The sequence below is a fragment of the Phoca vitulina genome, unplaced genomic scaffold (assembly GCF_004348235.1).
Source record: "Phoca vitulina isolate PV1807 unplaced genomic scaffold, GSC_HSeal_1.0 scaffold73, whole genome shotgun sequence".
Taxonomy (NCBI): Eukaryota; Metazoa; Chordata; class Mammalia; order Carnivora; family Phocidae; genus Phoca; species Phoca vitulina.
In genome coordinates this window covers 3,152,471-3,174,221 of record NW_022589776.1, presented here as the reverse complement: position 1 = coordinate 3,174,221, position 21,751 = coordinate 3,152,471, and the positions used below count along the sequence as shown (strand labels likewise).

The window sequence follows — 21,751 nt, the reverse complement described above, 5'->3', positions numbered from 1 at the left end:
AGGAGGAGGAGGAGGAAGAGGAAGGGGAAAAAAGAAGAAGAAGGGGGAAGGGGAAAGGAGAAGAAGAAGGAAACAAAAAATGAAGAGCAGAGAATCTTTTCACTTACTTGAAAGATTGGAGTGCTGCCAGTCTAAACCCCATGAATTATTCCTGCTGAGCAAGAGGTCTGAAAAACACCAGACCATCCTATATGACGGCAAATCAAGGCTGATGGATTTAGAGGCTAATTTCATTCTAGTAACCAGCATCCTTTCCGACTTCATTGACAGTACCTGAGCTTTCCACTTAGCAGCATCCTATTCTTAGGATGGGCTGATCTCAGCTGATCATTCTAAGCATTTTTTATGCCTTGTCTTATGGAACAAAAGAGCCTAGAGCTGGGCCCCTAAGTGGCCTCCATCCACTGACAAACCCTCATCTTGCCTTGGGTGGGCCAAAATAAGAGACTCATTTCAAGCAGATGTCTACTTAATGGTCTGGAAAAGAGTTGTGATGTTTTTAAAAATAAAAGAGAAAGAAAGAGAGAACTAAAAGAAAAGAACTTGCTCCCACAAAACCCCCAAAACTTTCTTTGATCAAGATATCTTCCCTTATTGCCTTCCTGCCATATAGCATAAACACATTTCATTCTTTCCATCATGTTAATAGCTTCCTGTCCTCTTGTCTCTGGTGTTTGCACAAGACTCTGGGGGGAATTAAATACAAGTAGTATGGAAGAGAAAAAATATGGATACATTATTTATAATTTACTGTCGCCTGAAATTTCATTCAAGGTCTACTTGTCTTTCAGAGACATGAATATAAATGAGGAAACAAATATTCCCCATAGAGCAACAGAGACTTGGTGAAATGATCTTCTGAGAGGCAGGTTTCATTGTCTCTTTTAATACTATAAGAAGCAAACAAGACGCTCACTAAAGCTTGTCCTCAGAGACAGTGAACACTATAAAATAGGTTGTCTTGACCTTGAGGTTAAGCGAAGACAATCATTTGTGGAGGTGCCCAGAGATGACTAATGAGAAGTTTTCTTTATTGCCTTTGCTCCGGTCCTATCCCACATCCAGGCTGAGCTGCTCTCTGGGGCTTTTCACAAAAACTCTGGGAGTCTACTCTAACACAAGCTTCAGTTTTTGAAGCTGTAAAAATTAATAAAGCTTGGCAAATCCTGGGTCCTGAGACAATAGATAGTGGGTCATGCAAATCCACCTAATTATCAAGTTGGGAAGTCCAATGACCACTGTCCACTGCTTTCTACTCTTATATACACCACACTTGCCCCCTCACCAAAGTAAGGAATCAACAGGCTTCTCTCTGCTCCACTACTTAGAAACAGTTAGAATACTAGCTTCGTTGAAATAAGCAAACCCCCTAAAGGAGAAGTCCACCTTCTCCTTTCTTTGACACCTGATTGTGTGGAAGGAGGCAGGGCACTAAGCACCCCATTTGAACAAACCATTCCCATCCAAGTCCAGAGGAGATGTCTGAATTAACCACACTGCTCAGTTTATCTCACATCACCAATGTCAAATCTCCAACAAGGTCCCTCTCTGTACTTATTCATTTATTTCCTCCTACCCTCATCTCTTCTTCCGCCTTCTACATTCAACCATTCTGAGGTGTTGAATTTGTGCCCTCGTTTATATGTGTTTTTGAAAAATGTGTTCTTGTAAAAGTTTTGAGTAGAAATATTTTAAATGTATGTAAATGGTATTGGATTACATAACTCATCCTTTGTTCTCCTATTTTCTACTCAGCACTGTTTTTAAGATCCATCCATGTCATATGTGCATCTAGTCTTTTGCTTCCAACTGTTGCAAAATACTGCATGCTGTTCACCCATCACATTTTATCTCTCCATTCTCCCAAGATGAACATCAGATATTCCCCAACCTCCCACACCACAAATGGTGCTGCAGAGAATACCTTGTATGTGTCCACTTATGAATCAGTGAGGCAATACCTTTGGGATATATATACCCAGAAGAAGAATGACTGGGTCACGGGTATGTGTTTACATGGTTTAATGGAGTATTGCTCTTTGGGATGGCTATTTTAGTCTACACTCCCTACAACAGTGCAGGAAAGCTCCTGTTTCCTAATGTCATGCATCATTCCTAATGACTTGATATGATCCAGCTTTGTAGCTTTTGACACTCTAATAGGCATAATTGATATTTCATTTTCTAGATGAATTTCTTTAAATAATACAAGTTTGAGTTTAAACATCTCATCTATGCTTGTTAGCTCATCTATGCTTATTAGCTGAAAAGCTTTTTCTGTAAAATGTCTGTTCATATAGTTTATCTTTCTATCAGAGTTCCTGTGCTAAATAAGTATTAACTATCATTATTTGAGCTTTTGAAGTCTTTATGTCTTTCCCTACATGTGGGACACAAAGATATCTTCTATACGTACTTTTATTAGCTTTCTAGATTTTTTTAATATTTAGTCTTAATTTTGTATATGGTATTAAGTTAGGATGCAGTTTTCTTTTTCTTTGTATGGTGAGCCAATTTCCTCAACATCATTAACTAAATAATCCATCCATTCTCTATTGATTTGTGGTGCTTTACTGTATATTAAGTTCCCGTATGTACATGAATCTATCTCCGAACTCTGAACTCCATATTGTAGTCCATAGTCTATTTATCTGTTCTTTTGCCAACACTATATTGTGTTTTCATATCTATTACTTAATATCTTAACATTAATCTCTCCATAACTGGTAAAACAAGGAATTGTTTTACCTCACTTTTCTTTTTCGAATTCAACTTAGCTCTTTGGTGACCTTCATTTTTCCATAGGCATCTCAGAACAAGTTTATCAAGTTCCCCAAAAGAAATCTCAACTTGAATTTAGACTGGAATTGCAATAAATGTATAAAGTAATTTGGGGAGAACTGACATCTTTAGAATACTAAGTCATCCCTTCTATAAATATACAGTGTATCTTCATTCAAATCATCTTTGTGTTGTTTCATAGGACTTTAAGTATTTCTCTATAACATTATGTTCTTGGATAATTTCTAAACATTTTATAATTTCTTATTGCTTGGTGACTTGTATCAAACTTTAAAAATTATTTCTAGTTTGTTATTGCTGATATGGGAAAATGCTATGGATTTTTGTATATTGATCCTATACCCAGCAATCTTGCTGAGCTCTTTTATTAATTCTAATTATCTATTATTTCTGTTAATATTTTTATGTAAATGTTTTATATCATTTACAAATAATGATGGTTTTATCTATATATTTCTAACCCTTATGCCTCTGATTTATTTATTTTTCTTTCCTTGTCATATTAACTGGGACCTCAAGAACTATGTTCAGCTGAACAGTGGTACTAGGTAACCTTGACTCATTCCCATTCTAAAAGGGAATGCTTAGTTGCAGCTTCATGTCGTATACTTTTTGCTAGGTCTTCATTTTTAGACCTCCTTTTGGTGGGGAAAAAACAGCTATTTAAGCTTTTCTAAAATGAAAAAATATATATAATTGGCTAATCTTATGTAAACCAGGATAATATTTGCTTAGATTTGAAGTTTAAAACATTTAAGTCACAGAATTTTCTTCTATTTGAAGCTAAGAGTTTTTGTGATAAACTTTGTTGCTAAATGTTATCCAGTGGCTTTTTTCTGCATCAGTTGAGTTAATTATATGATGTTTATCCTTTATCTTAATAATGAGATGAAGTACATTGATAGATTTTTTGATACATTTCTTTACATTCCTAGGAGAAACCTCACCTGAATGTGACTTTTTTTAGTGCACTGCTGGGTTTGATTAGCTAAAATTTTGTTTAGCCTGTTTACATCTACAATCATAAATGAAATTGACCTATACATTTTTTCTTGTATATACCTCCATTACTGAGTTTTGAAATCCATGTTTCACTAGCTTCATTTAAAAGAAAAATCTGAGCAGTGTTCATGCTTTTTTATACTCTTTTTGGAATAACTTGCAGCAGAACTCATCACTAAAGCCATCTGGGGATATTTTGTTGTTGTTTTGGTTGTTTCTCTTTGTTTGTTTTAGGAACATGAGATGTTTGACTAGTACTTCTACCTTATCTAGCCAAGATCTCGTCTTCATCTTGCACCAGTTGTGATGCTTTATAACCTTCTAGGAATTTATTAATTTCACCTTAGTCTTAAATTTTAATAGCATAAAATTCTTCAAGAGATTTTATTTTTAATCTCTCCTATATCTGGAGTTCTTTTCCTTTTTTCATTTTATTTTTGTCAGCTTCTCTCTTTATTTTATAATCAGTCTTATTAATATTAATATTTTCAAAGAACCAGCTTAAGACCCATATTCATGTTTCTGTGTCCGTATTGATTTCTTAAATAGATCAATAGATCTTCCCTGCAGCAATCCAGGTATTGAGCATGTTCTCAAACCCCTCTTCCTCCTTACTCCCTCCTTTCACCTTCCCCCAAATAAACCCTGTTTAGATTTGGGCTCTGTGTTGCTATATATAGGCTTTCTTTTTTTTTCTCTTCTTTTATGATAGTCTTTTATTTAAGGCAAAAATAAGACATTTTACTCAAGTATTTAATCACCCTTACTTTTCAGAACTTTAACATTTGTCACTCTTCTGAATCGTGTGCTTACTCCAGATTTTCCATAAAGGATTTTATAAGGCAAATCCTCATGAAATCTCATATGCCTAGAGCATTTTTTAATCATACCCTCACATTTGAACTGCAATGTGATCAGAGGTATAAAATGCCAGGTTCAAATATTTGTTTCCTTCATATTTTAAAGTATTCCATTGTCTTTTGATATGCAGTGTTGCCACTGAGAAGTCTGAGGTCAGTCTGGTCCTTGTTCCCTCTGGAGGCGGTCTGCTCTTTCTAGAAGCTTTTAGAACGTTTTTCTTTCTTTTTACAGTCTTCCACTTCACTATATATCTTGGGGTTTGTTTTTCTTCTTATCTTTAGTCTGACACTCTGAAAGCCCTTTAAATCTGAGGTGTTTTATCTTTAATTCTGAGACATTTATCTTCATTATTTCTTTAAACATTTCTTTCTGTTTTTATTTCCCCCTTTTAGGACTTCTTTAGCTAGATGTTGGAATGTATATTCTCTCCTCCAAATCTCTTAACTTTGTCTTTATGTTTTCTTTTCTTTATCTTTACTTTTAATCTTTTTAGAAAGTTCCTCAATCTGATTATCTAATTCATTTATTTGTGTTCAGCTGAATCTAAATCCCCCATTCATCCCATCCATTGTGTTCTTACCTTCAACTATTATATTGTTCAGGCCTAATAATTCTACTAATTATTCATAATTTTTGTTCTTTTTTCATATTGTTATTATCCTTCCTTACTTCTTTAAAAAAGTGACATATCATGCTTAACTTAAACCTGGACCCTCTATTCTAATAATTCTTCATCAGGTGATGGGTGTCACACTGCCTGTGGTCTTTCTTTCTCGGTAGTCTTACTCTTTAATGATAGATATTCTGGCCTGTGGGTTCATGTTCCTTTGGCATTATCACCTGTTATGTCTATTATGGGTGCATTAGAGAAGAACAAAGTACATGTGAAGAGGTAGGTAATGATTAGTCCATGACAATATGGGGAGAAGCAAAAACGGAACTTCAAAACTTTTTTCTAACCTACTCTCTCTCTTTTTGTACTGTTTTTGTCTGGTTTTTGTATCAGGGTAATGCTGGCCTTATTGAATGAGTTGGAAATGTTCCCTCCTCTTCCATTTTCTGGAAGAGATTGTATAAAATTGGTGATGTTCCTTTTTTAAATGTTTTCTAGAATTAATAATGAAGCCATCTGGGCCTGAAGGTTCTTTTTCTAAAGGTCCTAACTACAGATCCAATTTCTTTAATTGTTATGATATTATTCAGGGTATCCATTCATCTTGGGTGACTTTTGGTAGATGGTGATTTTCAAGGAAATGGTCTATTTTATCTAAGTTTTTAAATTTATTTACATATAATTGTTTATACTATTCAGTAGGACAGGGATATGTGATCACTCTATAGGATAGAAGGCAGTAAATTTCATCAAACATCAAACCATCTGCCATAGGTTGTAAGTTAGCATTGTAAATGTTATAGAAGGACCTTATATGTCACTATATACAGCATTTGATCTGGCCAATTTTTAATTGTATTGTCCCAAATGTTTTCAGAAAATCTAACTTTAATTTCCCTTTTCATAATCATAGGGATGGATATAGTGCTCATATGGTATGGTACATTTAACAAATATTGACTGAGCATCTACCATGGGTCAAACACTGTTCTAAGTTCTGAGGGTAAAGTGATGAACAAGATGAGCCAGATGCCTACCTTCCTGAAACTTATATTCAAGGGGATAAGCCAGTTGGGAATAGACAAAGGAAGGAAATACGGTGATGTCAAATAGTGATAATATTATAAAAAAATAAACAGTAATGGAATAGGGACATATGTGAAGAGCTAACTTCTAGGACATTTCGTATGGGAAGAAGCATTTTCTGATTGTCACTTTCTTCCCTTATCACAGACTCTGGCCTCAACTAGGATGGTCAGGAAAGGCCTCCCTTCGAGCTGAGACATTTGAGCCAGGACTTGAATAATGAGAGTGAATCACACAAAGAAGAGCATTCCAGGCATAGTAGGAGTAATTACTATACCCCAAAGAAGGAATAAAATTGACATGTTCAGCAGATTAGAAAAAAGCCAGCCAGAGAGGGTGGGAAATACAAGGCATTGCCAGAGCATGCAGGGCTTTGTAGGCCAAAGTAAGGATTTTGCATTTTCTTCTAATTGCAAGAAGTCATTGCGATTGCAGCCATTGCATTGAAGAAGCCATTGGAGGGTTTTTGGCAAGGGAGAGATAAGATGAGATAGGATCACATCTACATTATAAAAAAAAAAAATCACTCATTAAAAAATGGATAATGGGTGCAATTAGGGTTAGAATGGCAGGAAAAGACCAGGCAGGAGGTATTACCATGACCCAGCCCTCTCCTTGCCAAGAGCCCCAGGAAGGGGCCAGGCTAACAGCTGCCAGTCTAAGATCAACTAATCTGCCATGGAACTGAGTCTCCTGATATAAGTGAATCCAACAAATAAGGCAAATTATGTCAGAACATTTCTCTATCAAGGTGCCTTCAGCTGATCTTTGAAAGGAAGATTCAGAAGTTTATTGCATTTGCCCATGGTGGGTAGAAGGCAGGTGGTCTGCAGAGCTTGAGGACCTTCCTCAGAAATGCTTCAAATAAAGGCATCCAAATTGTCTATTGTTCAGTTGATTCTCTACTCCTATTACATTCTTAAAAGCTTTTGTCACCTCTCCTCCCAGATTCCCAACTGAATGGGGTCTTACTTACCTCTAATCTTACCCCCATCTAATTCATTCTCCACCCCACAGGAAGAATAATCTTTATAAAAACTGAGCTTAAAGTCCATCAATTATCTCTTCATTCTGTAGCCTGCCTGAGAAGGTTCAACTCCTTAAATGGAATGATCTAGTCCCCCCTTACCTCCCTGAGGCTCTCCCTTATCCACCCAACCCAACTTCTGGCTAACTCTGCAGTTTCCCAAATAGACCATGCTTTTTGTGCAGACTTGGGACACCCTTCCCCCACCAATTTGTAGCTAACTTCTACATCAGTTCCTAAAATAAGAAGTGCTTTCTGATTAGCACTTGCTAATCCTGCCCCATCCCAAGCTCCACCGTTTGCCCTACCCTCACCAGCCCCAAACGTCACTACATACCCACCTCCACGTTTTGATAGCTCCCTCTGTTTATCTCTTTCCCAGAGCACTTAGAACTTGGGGTTATAATTGTCTGTTTCTCCCATAAGAGTGTGAGCAAAATGAAAGATGGGACTGTATCCTTTTATTTTTTATATTCCTATCTCTTAGCCCAGTTCCAGAACTCAACGATGCCCCCCGTATGTTTGTTGAATAAATACATAAAAGAATAAACAGGTAAATTAATTAAAAGATGCTATTAAAGAGGCTAAAGTGGTAGGTTTTCACAGCCCATGTGGGCTGAACAAATAACTTTGCCCTGTCCATGACCTCAGACTGCCCTCCACAAACCTGCCAACCAGAAACCCACTTCTGGGAAGAACAATCTAAGCACTGGTGAAAAAGGCAGTCACCGGTACTTCTGTGAAGCAGCACACTTTGCTGTGTAGTTACACAGAGATCTGCTAAGGCTGTCCTCAGAGGGAAACATTGGCATCATGGCTTTGGTCCTGATGCTAAGGCCATAAGAATGGGCAGGAAGCCGATGCTCTCCAGAGCTATCAACTCTGACCATTTTAAAGACTGCATCCAAGAATACAAAACAAGTAAGGAACAGGGCAGGGACAGAAAAGTCTCTTCCTTCACTCCCAGCCAGCTGGGGGTTATCTGATTGTGCTGTGTGTCACGTAGCTCACTTCACCCCACTCAGCACTCAGCCTTCGGATGCCTAACACAAACCAATTTCTGAGCAATTCTTCCGGTGAGTGCCCCAGTCCTGTTGATCTCACAATTTCATCTGGAAACACTTAACCATGAGACATTTCAGTGTACCGATCACTTGGCATTGCTTTCCTCTTAACTTGGTAAACACCACAGCTTGTGCTTTATAAAAAAAAAGAAAAGAAAAGAAAAGAAAAGAAAAGAAAAAGCCTCTTTGTCAGGCCAGGCTCCAGTTATTGTATGAAAGGAAATAAAAACCTTCCAGTTTTGCTCTTGGTCCTAAAATTTCTGCCTTGGGAAGAATTATTGGAATGATCTATGTTAGGGTGAAAGGTGAGTTTCTGATGATATTAGATGGTGTGACATCCAGAGAGCTAGGGATGCCTGAAATCTGTCCCGACAACCTCCTAAGAATGTATGAAATCACAGTATACATGCAAGGAACATAGCAGAGTGAGAATCAGTGCATTCTTTATTATTAGTTAGGTCTAACAACCCTCAAAGCAGAACTTAATGGGAAAACTAGAACACAAGGTTTAAACTCAAGAATAAATAGAATCTCTTATTCCCTCTCTTTCCCGTCACCCTGTCTAAATCTTGGGGCCAGCCCACTCAAGACATACCTACTTGGGGGGCACATGGGTTGTTCAGTTAGTTAAGTGTCTGACTCTTGATTTCGGCTCCAGTCATGATCTCAGAGTCATGAGATCGAGCGCCATGTCAGGCTTTGTTCTCAGGAGTCTGCTTGAGATTCTCTCTCTCCTCTCCCTCTTCCATTCCCCCGTGCTCACTCACAGTCTCTCTCTCTCTCTTTCTCTTTCTCATAAATAAATCAATCTTAAAGAAAGACAGGAAAGGAAAGGGAAAAAGGGATAGAAGAGAAGGAAAGAGGAGAGGGAGGGAGAGACAGAGAGACCGAGACATTCGGTCTAGTCACTAGAGCATAGGACCTAGGCAGAAAAAGCAGACTACCAGGCCCCTCAGGGGCATAGTCTAGCTCTTACAAAATTCCACCTCTTGGCCTTTTTGAGAAGAGGAAAATGTACCAGAGAAAGAGTGGGGTTCCAATCCAGCTGCTCTTCAGACTCATCGAGGAGATCTGGTAAGACACTGATCCCCTGCCAGCCCCCAACATTCTGACTCTGTTCATTTGCCACAGAACCCAGGAATTTGAATTTTAATAAAGTCCCCATTTGGGAATAGTTAGTGAGCCTCTGCCTCCTCTCATCTGATGAAAAGGAATAATGATTTGATCAAGGACTTGTGGTGTGAGGCAAAACTCTGGCAATACTGAGGGCCAGAGAGGGGTTGAGAGGAGTGGTTTCATGGTAGATGTGTCTTCTCCAAGTGCCCAGGATGTAAAAATCCCAGTCACTGCTCCTGATATTCTATGCAGGCAAAATGCTTGTTGACTGACTTTCCATTAATGCCACAGACTAAATCAAATCTAGAAACAACCAGGTGGCTTTGCAATTTGTCAAAGGTAAGACAAGTGTACCCAGCAACTATGCATCAGCCCTGAACACATTTGGTGAGCCCCTCCACCAACCAGCCCAGTGTGGGGGCCCAGAAGGACAAAAACACAGCCCTTCTTCTCTCAAGGGTACAGTCTGGAAGCTTCATCTCATCCAAACTTTTGACACCACTTAAATCCACTTTTTTCTTAAGTTGATTTTATTCCCATTTTCTGACTTTAAAAAACATGAATCCCTTTTTTATATGACATTCTTTCAGATATGTAAAAACTTCTCCAGGGCAAGCCATCTCAATTACTGTATTTGTTTTTGGTAGGTCTACCTTCAAGGTAACTAATGTGTTTGAACCTTTTTAAAGTATCAATAACTTAAATAATCAACATCATCAAGGTGAAGAAAGTAAAACATCATTTACTTACCTATTCTGAAGTTTGGCTTGGTTTTATAGGTGTATTTATATGAGGTTGTCATTTTAGGTTTAGAGGAAGATGTTCTGCTGGGAACATATTGGATACAGGGAAAAAAATGGGAGTTCTGGCCCCTTTAAGGAGCTAAATTGATTAAGAAAAAAAGACTATTTAGTGCATAAGGTAGGAGTGAGCTGAAGCCCAACATTTTGTGCTGATCTCATAAAATGAGAAAGTCAGGCAATGAGAGAAGAGTGGAGAAAGGAAGGCAGTCAGGCAGGTTGCTGCAGAGACCAGGTGGAGAAAGGCCTGGGAGCCAGGACATAATCATTTGCTCCCAAAGTAACAGGGAGAGGGGAAAGAGCTCACTTGCCCCTGTCCCCTGACACGTAATTGTAACCTCTAGGAATACGTGGGATCAAGAACTCTGTCAGGTTCTAGGACATGCTGCAGATGAAAGTTTAGAGCTTTCCTGCAGCTATTTCAGAAAATCAGTTTGGAGGATAAAGATGTTTAATTTGAACATAGAACTTTTTGAAGTAACTTTAACCTTTGGGGTTTTATATACTTATAACATAAATACAGACATCAATTAATCCTTTGCTGTATGGATAGATGTAACTCCTGTAAACTGTATACATGTTACATTCATTGTTTAGTCAAGTTCAGGGAGCACTTGACTTGGGGTCTCAAAACTTGAGTTCAAATGACCTGTGAAAGTTGTGAAATCTTGCTGAGTGCAGTTTCCTTGTCTGCCAAATAACAATCTGTCTGATCTATAACAATCTGCCTTTCTCTCAAAGTTTCTTGCAAGAATTAAGTAGAAATAAAACACACCTTGTCAAGTACAAATTCTATAGAAATATCTTATTACTCCATGGTGCAACCATGCCTGAAGTAGGCAGTGCCCTTGTTCTAAACTACCTTACATGGAAGCGAACTTTGACCATGGTATGGCAGCAAGCTGGACAGTCCCTGTGCTAGGAGTTAACAGACCTACTGAACCCCGACAACCTCTTCCTAACACAGGATGCTTCACAGATGATCTGTGACAGGAGCCTTAGATGACCAGGGCGTTCAGTGAGGATGTTCCATCGCCTTCCCTGTGTGGCATTATGCTGTCCCCTCGCTCTGATTTCCCTCCCCCACAGCTGACTCCAAGAAGCCCTCTGGCACACCTGTAGTGCGCTGGTGCTGCCACTAGGGGTCACTGTAGTGATTGCCCTACCCGCCCCCCTTCCTAACTGCTACAGTTCAAGGATGCAAAACTGCATCAACCACATTTCATTGACCCTGAGCATCATTTTATGTACAGAGCACCCAAACCACTTTTCCTTACATGGCAAGCTCTCCCTTTTACTTGCTCTTTCCACTCCTGCCCGTCCAGAAATCTCCTCTGGTGGAATCTGTGCTTCTTGGCTTGCCTGCTAAGCATTAAAATTTGCCCCGAAGCTAAGCTCTTCAAGATACATGATTTAAGCTTCTCTTTTAGCTAATTAGATATTGTTCTACAAATTGGGCTGTTCTCTCTGAAAGATGAGCAGCAATTTATTTCCCCTGCCCTTTCCTTAAACTTAAACTGAACTGTAAAACCTGGCCATTTGATTGTTTAGTCCAATCAGGAGATTATTTTTTGCAAGGAGTAGAGATCCATCTTCTTGCTAACTCTGACCTTGTTTAGGCATTCCTTCCTGCTGCTGTTGAGGATGACGGAAGGTTTTGCTTAATGCCTGTCATCTCTTTGAAAGGTGGGCCCTACTGGGGCGCCTGGGTGGCTCAGTCAGTTAAGCATCCAACTCTTGCTTTTGGTTCAGGTCATGATCTTGGGGTCGTGAGATCGAGCCCATGTCAGGCTCCGTGCTCAGTATGAAGTCTGCTTAAGATTCTCTCTCCCCGTCCCTGTGCCCCTCCCCCTGCTCATGTGCACATGCTCTCTCCCTCTCTAAAATAAATAAATAACATCTTAGAAGAAAAAAAGAAAAAAAAAGAAAGGTGGGCCCTACAGTGATCTCTTGTGGCCCATGCATCTGTAATCATCACCTGAGTAACTCCACTAACTGCATCAACACACTTTTTTTTTTGTCTAAAGCCAAACAAATAGGTAAGAGAAGGAGCCAGACTGTGAACCCAGATCTTTGGTCCTCGGATAACTTAAAACTGTATATTGTTTGATAAATCCAACATCAGTTAGAGAGGGGGAATGCAGGATGATGTGGGGTTCCCACACACTGCTTGAGATCCAGTAAAGATTTCTTACTGCTCTTGATGAAGTCCCACAAGGCCCTCTACAACCTTCTCCAATCCAAGGGGTCATTACACATTGTAGGAGAAAGGATCCTTTCCGGAAATTGCCTCTTTTCCTATGCAGGGGGCCGGGTGTTTCCTCATCCTCAAGACTGTGCCCAGCATTTGATGAACGGAGACACTCTGAGTGGGGTGTATACCATCTTCCTCAATGGAGAGCTAAGCCGGAAGTTACAGGTGTACTGCGACATGACCACTGACGGGGGTGGCTGGATTGTAAGTACCTGTGGCTGTTCCCCATACACACAAACATCCTCAGTGTCTAGTACATCTGGCTCGGCATCTATGGATCCAAATTTCACCTCCCTCTGGCCAGTCTTCATCTATCCCCCACCTGTCCATGTTGAGGCTCTTCCTTGCCTCTGGGCCCTTGCTCAGAAGCACAGTCATAGGTTTGGCTAAGCACTGGAAGGATTAAGCATATAGAGGCAGCAGTGGCCTGGTCCATAGAAGGGACCCTAGGAATACTGTTCCTTCTGCAAGAATAGTTAATGCAGGAGGGTGCCAGGGAAAGGGAGGAGGGGCTCTGATAAGCCCAGGGCTCTTGCCTGCTGAAGGCTGCAGCTCTAGATAAAGGAGCAGAGGGGGTGGATCCTCTGTAGGAGGAGGGTCCTCTACAGGAAGAGGTGAGCCTCAATGGGGAGGTCTATGGGATGACTGCATATGGGGGAGCAGATGAGGGGCAGAGAATGAATAGCCATCTCTAGTTACCAAGACCACCCCTGTCCCCATCTTCCCTGGCCTCCCCGGTTCCTCCCCAGAGCTCCCACAGCCTTCCGAATGCACCAGTGGTCAGGAAAAGAAAGACACCCTCCTTCCACAGCTAAGAGGGCAACACCAGAGAAGGGAAAGGACAGCCTCACAAATGGCCCCGCTTAGCAGTGCAGCCCACTATGCGTACAGGAGAGTTCCTGCAGCCTGACCCTAAAGCAGCCCAGCATTAGCTGAGTCCCGCATACATGCAGCCCCTCTGCCCTCCTGTGGTTCCCCTCCAGCACTGCTAACACACAGCACTGGATATTTCTTGGTGCAAAATGGATAGATTTTTTTAATTGAGTTAAATGGTGGCTGTGCTCATAAGCTACTCTTGGGAGACATTTTCTTTTATGTTTCTGACATATTTGTGCCTCCTTCTTAAAGCATAATTGGAAATTGAAGCTGAGGCTGATGCATTGGAGGTTAAATGAAATTAGCACTTAAACAACTCAGAAAGTGAGTGATATGTAGTTGCTTTGCCTGCAATAGGATGATGACAGTTACTAGCTGATTTGAAGATGGTCCTGTTCTTTTGGTGAGAAATGCTTTCTACTGCACTCTGTCCTGCGAAAAGATTAATTTGAGAGCCAAGCCTATTTCCCCTTGACTAGTTGGGGGCTTGAGATGGATCCTGAATCCTTTCTACATTGCAGAGGTGCAAATTAGTGTCAACATCACACCCTGGCCTATTCATCAGGGGCCTCTGCACTTGAAGAGAAGAGCTCTGAGAATCTCTTACGAAAACGGCTGTGTGAAGACCGAGCTCTGTAGTGCAATGTTCCTTATCCGAGCATCTTTGTCAGGCAGATAGAAAACTCAGTTACAGCGATTTTACTCATGAGGGTTTATTTTCTTCAGCATCACTTTGTTTCTCCCCCTTGTCTCCCCGACAGGTGTTCCAGAGACGGCAGAACGGCCAAACAGATTTTTTCCGGAAGTGGGCTGAGTACCGTGTCGGCTTCGGGAACCTGGAGGATGAGTTTTGGCTGGGTAATCCTCCTTTGTGCTTTCCCTGGGAACCGTGCTCTGGCTTTTTGTCCCTCTCCCTCCTTTCTGTGTCCATCTGGGATGATCAGAAATGCCGTGTCTGTTGGGAAGTCGACAGCTCGTGAATTGCTTTCAGTACCTCTTGCTCTGTTTGGCTTCACTATTGATCTGTTTTTATCTTATTGTGGTGTTTTCCTCTTTGCTCTGTCTCTTCCCATCCTCATTAATAGTCTCTTATGCTGATGGGTCTTGACATGAGGCAACTACAAAGGAAGTGAGCTGCCTAGTGGGGGAGGGGGCGCAGGACACAGCCAGCTGGCTGGTCACCTCTCAGAAGCCAGGCACCCACCGGCCAGGCTGCAGGTCAGAAGAGAGAGAGGAGGCAGTCGCCCTGCCCCAGCTCCCCAGGGGAATCTTATTACCTGACTTGGCAAGGGAAGAGAAAAATGAAAACGGCCTTGGAGGTGTCCTGCCATCTCCTAGAGGTCTGACCCAAGTGGGAGGTGCAGATTGAGAATGGAGCTGGTGTGAGAAGGTGAATACACACCCCATACAGGCAGGTGGCAGTGGTGCCAACCCCAGAAAGCAGTAAATTGATTACCTGCGTCTCCCTCTGGGTTAGATTTTCATACTGATATGTACAGGGAGTCAGGGGGACAGGCGCATAACCAGGTTCCATATTTGTGGTCTCCTCTCTATATCTTGGTCACTACGGCATCCAGGCCTCACTGTCTTTCTCCTGGAGGCCACACGACAGCTCCCATCCTGACCTCCCTGCCTCCGGGACCACTCCATTGTCCACATGGCCATCTTCCTCACACCCAAAATCTGAGCTGTGGTTAACCTCATTTGTAAACCCTTTCAGTGACTCCTCATCACCACCAGGTGAAAACCAAACCCCTTAGTTGAGGTACAAGGCTCTTTCTAATCTAGCCCTGGAGGCTGCTCCCACCACTGAGTACCCCACGCCTCTCACCCCCACCCCCATACACACACCAACACCAAACTCCAAACCTTCAGAATCACTGCAGCTTCCTCTGCAAGGAATATTCTCCCAGCCCACCATCCCCCTCCTCTGGACACCTTGGTGCCCATCTGTGTATATTCAGAGACCCAACTAAACTCCTCTTCCTTCGTAGAACCTGTCCTGTCCAATTTTCACACCCTTTGCCTATGGGAGGATTGGCCACTCCCTCTTTTGTGGGCCCAAAGCAGTGTCCAGTTTTTCTTTCTGTCTCTTTTGACTATGCTACAGAAACTTCTTTCAGGACTGGGACCACATCCTGGTCATGTTTTCATCCCATTGCCTCTTATAGTGTCTGAGATGGTAGGTACCTAAAGTGTAGGCACCGATCGGTTCGTCAATGATAAGAATTTATCGAGTATCTATGGGATGCCCAGATCTGTGTTGGCTGATGTAAGTAATAAAGCTACACGATAAGAACATTGAGAGAGAAATCAGGTGAATAGGAAGTATTTTTACCTTCTAGGAGTTTGCACACAGCTTGAGGGACAAGTACAATGCACACAAATCGGGCACCTGCCAGACAGGGCTCGTGTTCCCCGGACCTCAGCAGCTGTGCACCGATTCCATGATTTTTACATTATCTGTGAAGTGGCTGAACTATCCTGCACTTAAATGTTCTCTATATCACTTGCTTTATTTAATTAAATCGACTGTTTTGTGAAAGAAACTTCATAGAAAGCTAGTTATCATGTGCCAAAACAAAAGAGAGCCTTAAAAATTCATACAAGGAAAAGAAAACAATATTAATATTATTAAATGACAGTTAAATACAGGGGCTCCAAGCCTGATGTTGCCGGCGGTGGTACAAATGAAGGTTAGTAAGTATTGGGTGTTTCACCACAAAGTACTAGAACCAAACTGAGACTGAAAGTCAAGGTTAGGATCCGAGTTAAGGTTTCTCCTTAAACTATTAAGAAAGAAATAGAATTTGGAAATACCTTTCTCCCTATATGTTTAAGTTTATTTTAGTCCTTATTCCCAAAGTATTTCTTCTATCATGAGAGATGCCATCCCACACTGAGAAATACTGTACTAACCGATGAACTCCTGACGAGAAGGCACAGATACTCAGAGAGGGGAGGGGTCAGCTTTGTGGAGGAGGCTCTGGGCGGTCAATGAGTAAGAAGAATGCAGGAGGGAAAGGGACAAGAAAAGAGGAAAGGCAGGGATTCTTTTGACATGTGCAAATGGGATAGTAAAGAAACCATCCAACCAGAGGAAAGGTGCAAGACAGGGAAAGAAGAAAATGAGGTTAGGTGGGTTGAATGAAGGCACATTATGGTATCTAAAGCCAGGAAGAGAAGTCCTGACATAATGCGATAGGTAATAGGGAGCCAGTGAGGGCTCTTGAATAGAGGCATGGCCTGGTGATCTACAGTTTGGTAGCAATACTCAGGTTAGGGGTAACTATGACCCATGGTTTATATCCCAAGTTGGGTTCCCCAGAAGCAGAACCAGAGTTCAAGGGATTTATTAGGGGAGTGCTCTCAGGAGTAGGGGAATAGAGGAAACAAGATAGAGCAGAGGAAAATATGCAAAAATGTGATTTTGGTGAGAGATGATCTTCAGTCTAATCCTCAGGAAAGGTCTGAATCATGAATTGTCCTCAGAGTTGGTCCCCACTAGGGCAAGGGGTATGGCCTTTCATACCCCCTACATCAGGCATTAATGTAGGTCTGCTTCAAGGTACGGGGGAGGGAGAATGTAGCGGCTAAGGGGAAGTGACTCCTGTTTGGTCAAAGACAATTATCCAAGAAGAAGGCAGCTGTGAGCTGTTAGCAGCCAACACATCCAGCAGCTGGGGGACATGTCCACCATCTACTAAGGGCATCCGGGGAGGTACCCCCAGGATCCACTATATCCACACAAGCACAAGTCTAGGGTAGGTTGTGGGTCAGCAACCCAGCGAACAGCAAACAGCCCTCAACTTATAATCAAAATGAAGCTTTAAATCTCAAACAGGATAGGGAAGCAGAAAGATCCAGGTGGCCCTCAGCCAATAATAGCACCTGTGTAGATTTCAACCTCTTTTTCCACAAAGAGATTAGCCTAAGTAATCTCTAAATTCCCTTCCATCACTGCAATTCTTTTATTCTCATCATGGTATACTCCGATAGATATCAGCTATGACAGCAAAGCAAAAGGACCTCGGTTCAGTAGGCAGATAGAAATCAGGAGGACTCAGAGATCACCAGCAATGCAAGGTGAGTGGTTCAAAGTCTGGACAGGTAGGTCAAAATCAGAAAGTCCCAGAGCCCAGCCAGCCAGGGCAAACGGACAAGGGAATATATACGAGAAAACATCGCCAAGGAGAATGTGGGCTCACAGAGGTTTGCACCTTACGAGAATCTATTAGACCAAGATCCGGGAAGCTGAGAGCCCAAAGAGAAGCAGATGGGCAAAAATAACCCCCAGAAGACCAGTGCAGAGGGGGCAAAGCAAACTGTAGCAGGTAGATTAGACAGAAAGGAACTGGAGTCAGGGGGCAAATGGCAATATCCCCTGACCTGGCTATGGGAGCCCCAGGAGGGCTGGAAGCTGAGAAAGGGCAAGGCAGTGTAATATAAGGTGAACAGAATCTCTTTTGCAGGCTACTAGGCAATGGTAGGATATCTGGCTCTCCTAGGCCCCTAGCACCTGTCCTGAACTCTTCTATCAGCGTTTCTACCTCTGGCTTCCTATCACTCAAGCCAAAGAATTCACGCCCATGTAATACGTCTTGTCATTTTCACCCAACACCATGGTTTGGAGTGGAAGGTGGTAGGAGACAGGGCCAGGAATCCCGAGGCTCAAGGTTTGTGTGCTACTGAGTCAAGACTGGATGTTAGGACCCCTGAGCTGACATGGGTCCGGGGGCGGAGGGCGGGGGTACCCATCAGCAGACCAGGGTTTGTCTTTTTGCAGGAGGAGTTTCTGAGTCTGGCAAGGTCTGTCTGATAAATGACCTGAGAAGGGCTGAGGGCAAAAGCAATCTGGATCCCCCTCCCCCTCTGTAACATCCACTGTGAGGCCACAGTCCCATTTCGCTCCCATTTCCAAAGCCGCTGGGACCAGGCCCCCAGCATTCTCTGCTCTTCTCCACAGGGCTGGACAACATACACAGGATCACATCCCAGGGCCGCTACGAGCTGCGCGTGGACATGCGGGACGGCCAGGAGGCGGCCGTCGCCTACTACGACAAGTTCTCGGTGGAGGACGGCAGAAACCTGTACAAGCTGCGCCTAGGGGCCTACAACGGCACCGCAGGTACCCCGGCCCCTGAGCAGACGCCGGGCCGGTGGGCGGGCAGCAGGACCAGCTCCCCCGCCCCCCGCCACGCCCCGCGGTCTAAGCCTGACCGGCCGGGCAGTGGCAGCACCCCCACAGCGTGTGAATTCCCTGCCAGCCAAAGAGCAGGGCGGAGGGAGGGCTGAGAATCACTGGCGCTGGTCCCTTCGGTCCCTAACCACCCCGGTGATCTGAAACCAATTTTTCAGGATTTCAGTTTCCTCATCTGGAAAATCATAATAAGGATGCCTGCCCTACTTCACAAAGTAGTCAGAAAAAGATGCGACCAATGCAACGAAAGTACTTTTAAAGTTTAAAAAAAAAAAAAGCGCAGTGTGAGGACAAAGCATTATTTTTCTTGTCTAGATTAATTAATATGGGCTCTAACCCAACGAGAACATAATCATCTACTGTCTGGGGAGAAATGTCCTCCCTGTGATGACATCCAGGAAAACCATCTTGCAACTCCATATTCTGAGAGGACCCCCTCCCCTCAGCAGTCATCGTTAAGGCCTTCGTCAGGTGCAAGCAAGAGCACTGGAATGACCCTCACTGGCCACGTTTCTTTTCATTCCTCCACAAGAACCAAATACATGCTCACATTTCCTGTATAGATTTTTATGACATTTCTACTAAGTAGAACAACCATCTCTATAAGCTCTGTTGCATTAATAGTTTTATCGGAACATAATATCCAGTCTGCTTCTTAGGCTTTGCCAATCTGTTTCCTGGGTTCTATTATAGCACATTTCATAAAAACCTGTTTTGCCAAACATTCTACTGTTTGGTACACAGTTATTGGTCCTTTCATTAACTCCAATTTTAGGGCTAAATGCTAGTGTATAATTTTAGCAGCATTTTTATGCCTCTTGGGATTAAGAAGATCATCAAGGTGTTGCCCTTCCGATTACTGCACCTGTCCAAGTATTTCTCTTCTCAGCCATGTATTGTTACTCCATAGGAAGACATGCTTTATTATTGTTCATATTGGAGATTATTCCCAATGACAGTTGGTCAGATCTGCCTGAGGTGCCCCTAATAATAGCTCCAATTTACTACACTTTGGGCATAAAAGAACCATTGAAATGGAGTGTATTGAAGCAGATATCAGACTAAATCATTTCAAGAAAACCTGATATAATCAACTTCCTAAGATTAGAATTGTGCCTATAGAAAAGCAGTTCTTATTCTTCCCACAGGAAGAAAAGCAAGACTTGCCCTTTGCTCCCATGTCCCACCTTCCTCCCCTCTCTTCACCTGCTCCAGGTCTTTGCTTCTCTCTGCCTCCTGTGGGGCCGACCACTGCTTCCTTTACCGAAGCTCCATCTTGCTACTGGGCCCCATGGAGGGCAGGACTGTGGGACCGCATTCGACTCTCATGTTTCCTAGACAAATCCTGCCAGCAAACTACCAATCATCGTAAATTAATCACAGTCTGACCCCTCCCTTCAAATATTCAGTTCATCTTCCTCAAAAGATGAAAACCTGGGCTTATGTAGGCTGCCCCTTTCTCTGGGCAACTCTACCCAATGGTTGCTCTGTTAAGACCGGAAGGTCTCCAGTGGCAAAGAGCCCATCCTCTCTTTCTGGCATTTACCATTGCCCAGTTCCCCTGGCCTTTATCTTGACCTGTTGGTCATTTTATTGGCCCTACTGGCAACAATCCATCCCATGGCCTCCAATCCACCTTCAGCCCTTTCTCCTGTCCTCATTTCTCAAGCTACAAAAATCTAAGTCTCTAGTCAGGACTCTAACTGGAATAGAACTGAAAATTCCAAATCAAGTTATCAATAAGAGGTTGTTGAGCAACCCCTAGAAGTTCATTGTGCAAGTTACAGGCACTCAAAAGAAGCATAAGACATGGTCTCTGCAAGAACTAAACATCTATTTTTTATTTTTTATTTTTTTTAAATTCATTATTTCAAAGTGTTCAGGTCAAGAGCTTTTATTTTATTTTTTAAATATTTTATTATTTATTTGACAGAGAGAGAGACACACAGTGAGAGAAGGAACACAAGCAGGGGGAGTGGGAGAGGGAGAAGCAGGCTTCCCGCAGAGCAGGGAGCCCGATGTGGGGCTCGATCCCAGGACCCTGGGATCACGACCCAAGCCAAAGGCAGATGCCTAACCAACTGAGCCACCCAGGCGCCCTAAACATCTATTTTTTAAAAAGAACCACAAAAGAAATGGTACTCATTTCCAGCTTACCAGGCGCTCTGGCCTAGGAAGGAACAACATCTGGCTGGCGCCCCAATGGTGAGGGAAGGCAAACCCTGGAAGAGAAGTCACGGAAGGAGCAGTTACTGTGGAGGGAGGGCCCCTGGCTCCTCAGGGCAGGGTGTGAGTTCAGAAGAAACAGAAAGAAGATTGGTGGAGGAAGGACCTTAAAACCAAGAGAGCGGTGTTACTATGGTGAGCAGTGAGGAGCCATGGTAGGTCCTGAGTCTTTTGGATTTGGGGGTTTTAGGAAGATCAATGTGACAGCCATAAACTGGATAAAGTAAATCTGAGTGAAGAACAGAGACCAGTTGTCAGCTGCTGCATTAATCCTGGCAGGAGATAATAGGAGACTTGACTAATGTCAGGAATTAAGAGAAAGGTATAAATCTGAACAGCAGTTTGAGAGAGAAAAACCAGGACTTGGACAATGTACTGAATATATGAGGTGGGTATGAGGCAGAAATGGGAAGGGAAGCCAGATTTGGGGAGGAGATAAAGACCAATGCCGGGATCTAGCCAAGGCAGCCACAGGCAAACATTGGCGAGGAAGCTGGAGAGCATGCTGCAGGGCAGCGGTTGAGAGCCCATTCTAGATTACAGAAGGACAAGCAGGAGATGAGAAGATAGGAGGCAGGTAGAGGCAACAGAGTTAAACCAATGGTAAAGAAAGGGTCCCTAGAGAATAGGATTAATCCAAGAAGTTTTAAAGCTAAAGGATATGAATATGATTTAGGATTGGAGGAGGTGAATATGCTAAAATATATAAATATGAAAGAGAAAAAGATAAGAAATCTTTTCTGCCTTCTTCCGGACCTGGAAGAAATGGGAAAGAATGAGTTTCAGGGGAGCACCTGGGTTGCTCAGTTGGTTAAGTTTCTGCT

At 42.6% G+C, this 21,751-nt stretch overlaps 1 protein-coding gene across 2 annotated transcripts in view; it reads left to right on the top strand.

Moving 5' to 3' along the window:
* Nucleotides 1-21,751, top strand: part of TNR (tenascin R) — a 419,528-nt gene that overhangs the window by 387,635 nt on the left and 10,142 nt on the right. For both annotated transcript variants that reach the window (XM_032393363.1, XM_032393362.1), the window contains 3 exons: nt 12,678-12,829; nt 14,263-14,359; nt 18,468-18,629. In XM_032393363.1, the coding sequence (XP_032249254.1) occupies nt 12,678-12,829; nt 14,263-14,359; nt 18,468-18,629 (411 nt within the window). The remainder of the gene's footprint in view (nt 1-12,677; nt 12,830-14,262; nt 14,360-18,467; nt 18,630-21,751) is intronic.